The sequence below is a fragment of the Trypanosoma grayi genome (genome assembly GCF_000691245.1).
Source record: "Trypanosoma grayi strain ANR4 Tgr_1453_V1, whole genome shotgun sequence".
In the NCBI taxonomy this organism is placed as follows: Eukaryota; Euglenozoa; class Kinetoplastea; order Trypanosomatida; family Trypanosomatidae; genus Trypanosoma; species Trypanosoma grayi.
The window spans coordinates 1-3,273 of record NW_008827071.1 but is presented as its reverse complement, the minus strand read 5'-3'; the positions used below and the strand labels follow the sequence as shown (position 1 = coordinate 3,273).

General features: G+C 52.5%; 2 protein-coding genes across 2 annotated transcripts; both read left to right on the top strand.

The window, feature by feature from the left end:
- Positions 1-425: 425 nt before the first annotated feature.
- DQ04_14531010 (actin interacting protein-like protein) lies at positions 426-1,949 on the top strand (the record flags this gene model as incomplete). Its single annotated transcript, XM_009317155.1, has 1 exon — positions 426-1,949. The coding sequence occupies one exon, from the start codon at positions 426-428 to the stop codon at positions 1,947-1,949; it is 1,524 nt and encodes a 507-aa protein (XP_009315430.1).
- Positions 1,950-2,357: 408 nt separating this feature from the next.
- On the top strand, positions 2,358-3,086 carry DQ04_14531000 (hypothetical protein; the record flags this gene model as incomplete). Its single annotated transcript, XM_009317154.1, has 1 exon — positions 2,358-3,086. One exon carries the CDS (start codon positions 2,358-2,360, stop codon positions 3,084-3,086), a length of 729 nt encoding a protein of 242 aa, XP_009315429.1.
- Positions 3,087-3,273: the final 187 nt, after the last annotated feature.

Here is a 3,273-nt window from a genome sequence, read left to right as displayed (position 1 = left end):
GCGTGGTCGACAGTTGTGCATCTCCCGCGACTGCACGACAGTGAGACGGCGGCAGCGCTGTCACACACGATCCGCGATCTGCGGCAAGGGTGGCAGAGTTATCTGCTGAAAAATCCTCCAGACCTTACTGGAATAATGCCTCCGACAGCAACAGAGCAATGCCGAGCGTAGAGCGAGGTACAAACGTTCGAAGCCAGGCGTTGCAGGGCGACCTCGATTATCTTTGCGTAGCTGAAGAGATAGGTCCAGAAATGGAGGGAGGAGGCGGGGAGGTGGGAAGACATACACAAAAATATTGTGAGAAGAACGCCGGAATTGTGTCCCGATTCGGCTTTTTTTTTTCCTTACTTCTCCACATGTTTCAGCCTTTATTTTTCTGCACCCATCCAGCGATGTCCACTCTCTCTGCGGCACGCCAGCGGGCAATGCACTACACCACCCGCAGTCCTGCTTTTACCAGGCTGCAGCCGCGGCACATCGAGTATTTCAGCAGTGTTCTCAATCAAACATGCTCCCAAAACCAAAAAATGGGCAGGATATTAACGCATCCCGATAAAATTGCGCCGTTTAACAAGGATTGGATGGGTCAAGTGGAGGGAGAGTGCCCAGCAGTGCTTTTTCCAACATCGACACGGCACGTGGCGGCCATTCTGCATTACTGCCAAGAGGAGAAGATTGCAGTGGTGCCTCAGTGCGGAAACACTGGGTTGGTATACGGCTCCTCCGCACTTCATGATGAGATTATTCTCAGTCTACAGGAAATGAACACCACGCCTATCGTTTCGCCAGAAACGATGTCCGCTGAAGCGGATGCGGGTGTCGTTTTGCAGCACCTGCAAGAGGCAGCGAAGGAGCATAGCCTTCTTGTGCCGCTCAACATGGGCTCCAAAGGAAGCGCACAGATTGGTGGCACCGTGAGCACCAATGCTGGCGGTATCCACTTTGCTCGCTACGGGTCGATGCACGCAAATGTGCTTGGTCTTGAGGTGGTCACGGCCAAAGGTGAGGTGCTAGACATGATGTCCACCCTCCGCAAAGATAACGCGGGGTATGACATGAAGCACCTCTTCATTGGAAGTGAAGGTACACTCGGCGTTGTGACGCGTGCCAGCCTAAAGCTCTACCCATTTCCGCGTTCAGCCCAGTTGGCGTTGTTTCACCTTGCAACGTTTGACGCAGTGCTGGAGCTGTACCGCCTGGCGCAAGAACATCTGGCTGAGTGCCTCTCCGCCTTTGAGGTGATGGACGGCGAGTCTCTCACCACCACACCACAGGAAGATCTGCCCTTCACCAAGACAAACAAAAACGACGCTTTCAGCAGTGGCCGGGACTACAGCAGCGCCTACTTTTGCGTTCTGGTGGAGACAAACGGCAGCAACGTTGAGCATGACATTGAGAAGCTTGCTCAGTTCATGGAAGCTGTAGAGGGCAACCTGCTTTTTGTGTCGAAAAACAGCAAAGGTGAGTCATTTGAGCCCATTCTCTCGCAGTCACTGGCACAAACAGAAGAACTATGGAAGGTGCGCGAGAGCACACCTGTACGACTTGCCAGTGCCGGAACTACGTNCAAGTTTGACGTCAGCTTCCCCCTCGATAAGTTCTACACTATAGTGGAGTACTTCCGCGAGCTGCTATACAAGGACGGGAAGTTTAACCCCGAGGAGGTGCTGGTTGTGGGCTATGGTCACTTTGGGGATGGAAATATCCACCTCAACATAGTGGATCGCACGCGAAGACAGAGTGATGCGCTGGACGCTATGCTGTTCCCGGCTGTGTACGAGTTCTGTGCAGCACACTCCGGTTCTATATCCGCAGAACACGGGGTTGGGGTGCAGAAGAAGGCCTATCTCGGACTGTCCCGAAGGCCGGAAGTCATCACCTTGATGCGAGGCGTAAAGAATATGATGGACCCAAACGGTATCCTCAATCCTTACAAGGTGCTCGAATAAGGATAGGGTTACCACTCTTCTTTTTTTCCCTCCTATCAGATTCGGTTCCTGTGTTTTGGAGGCCTGGATATCAGCATACATGGGTTATCGAGGCCGAGCCATATGTGTCTCTTTTCCTTCATTGGGGTCGTCTTTGGCGTATCTGTGAAGGGTATTCACAGGGCGGGCGCAGAAATAATATTTTTTTGTTGTTTTTCCGTTCTTTGCCTCTAACCGGCGTGTTTTTCTGTATAGGCTGCGAAAGAAGGGACAAAAGAAGGTGGTGGGGAAGGAGGTGGACGCTCCCTGCAACGTTGAGGATTAGCCTATACGAGCGTAGAAGGCATTCAGTGTGGCGCAACCATGCAGCGTCTGCGCTGTACCTCGGAAAGGTTTTTTCAGTGCCGTCACCACGCGTGCACTCGGGTCATGCTTTCCGCAAGGGAAGGAGGGAGTCTATCTGACAGCGTGCCGTCACTTTCGTCTTCTTATGAGGCTCTCACTGTTTCTTCTACGTTGCCAGTTCGACACGGCGGAAGTGGTGGTAATAGCAGCAGCATCAGTGGCAGAAGGAACCGCACTGATGACGACAACGCCGCTTCGTCTTCACAAGGTCAGCGGCCAGGGCGTCCTGAGCACCGCACTGGTAGTGGACCTTCAGCAAAGTACAAAACGAGCCGCAGGCCACCTCCAGAGATCAAAGTAAGGAAGCGTGTTCCTTGGGGGATGCAGCAGCTGCGTGACTCATGGAGTACCGATGCTATGACAAAGGGTGATAGAGAAAACATGAGTGAGCGAATTCACCGAGAATACCGCTACCACCCAGAGGAGTTTCGTCGTCACCACATCAAGTTCGCAGCATTCTTGACAATCCCTGCTATCATGTTTGGTACCTCTTCCGGTTATTACTACTACACGGGTAGGCCTATATGGGAAGGTGACCCGCAGTACATACTGAACATGATTAGGCAGATGGACACATCGCCACGCAGTCGGTTGCATGCATACAAACTCGAGGGAACAGAGGAGCTCCCAGCGCACGTGAAGGCGTACCGAGAGAAGAACTGGAAGAAGCGCCTCGAGTTGGAGGGGTGTGACCCTGGCAATGAGAAAATAAAAGAGGAGGAAGGGGAGGAGGCACATGTGAGTGCGGTTTGACAAAATGGGATTGTCGTTGTCCTTCTTTGGGCAACTTCCCACGTGTGATTGTGATGTTGGCTGTCTATTCGTAAACATGTGTTGTTTTTTCCTTATTCTGGAAGGGATTTGTGACATGCATCTTTGGTCTCCACTGCTCATGTAAACAGAACTCTTCCAGGAAGAAAACTCTCCCCCCCCCCCCCCC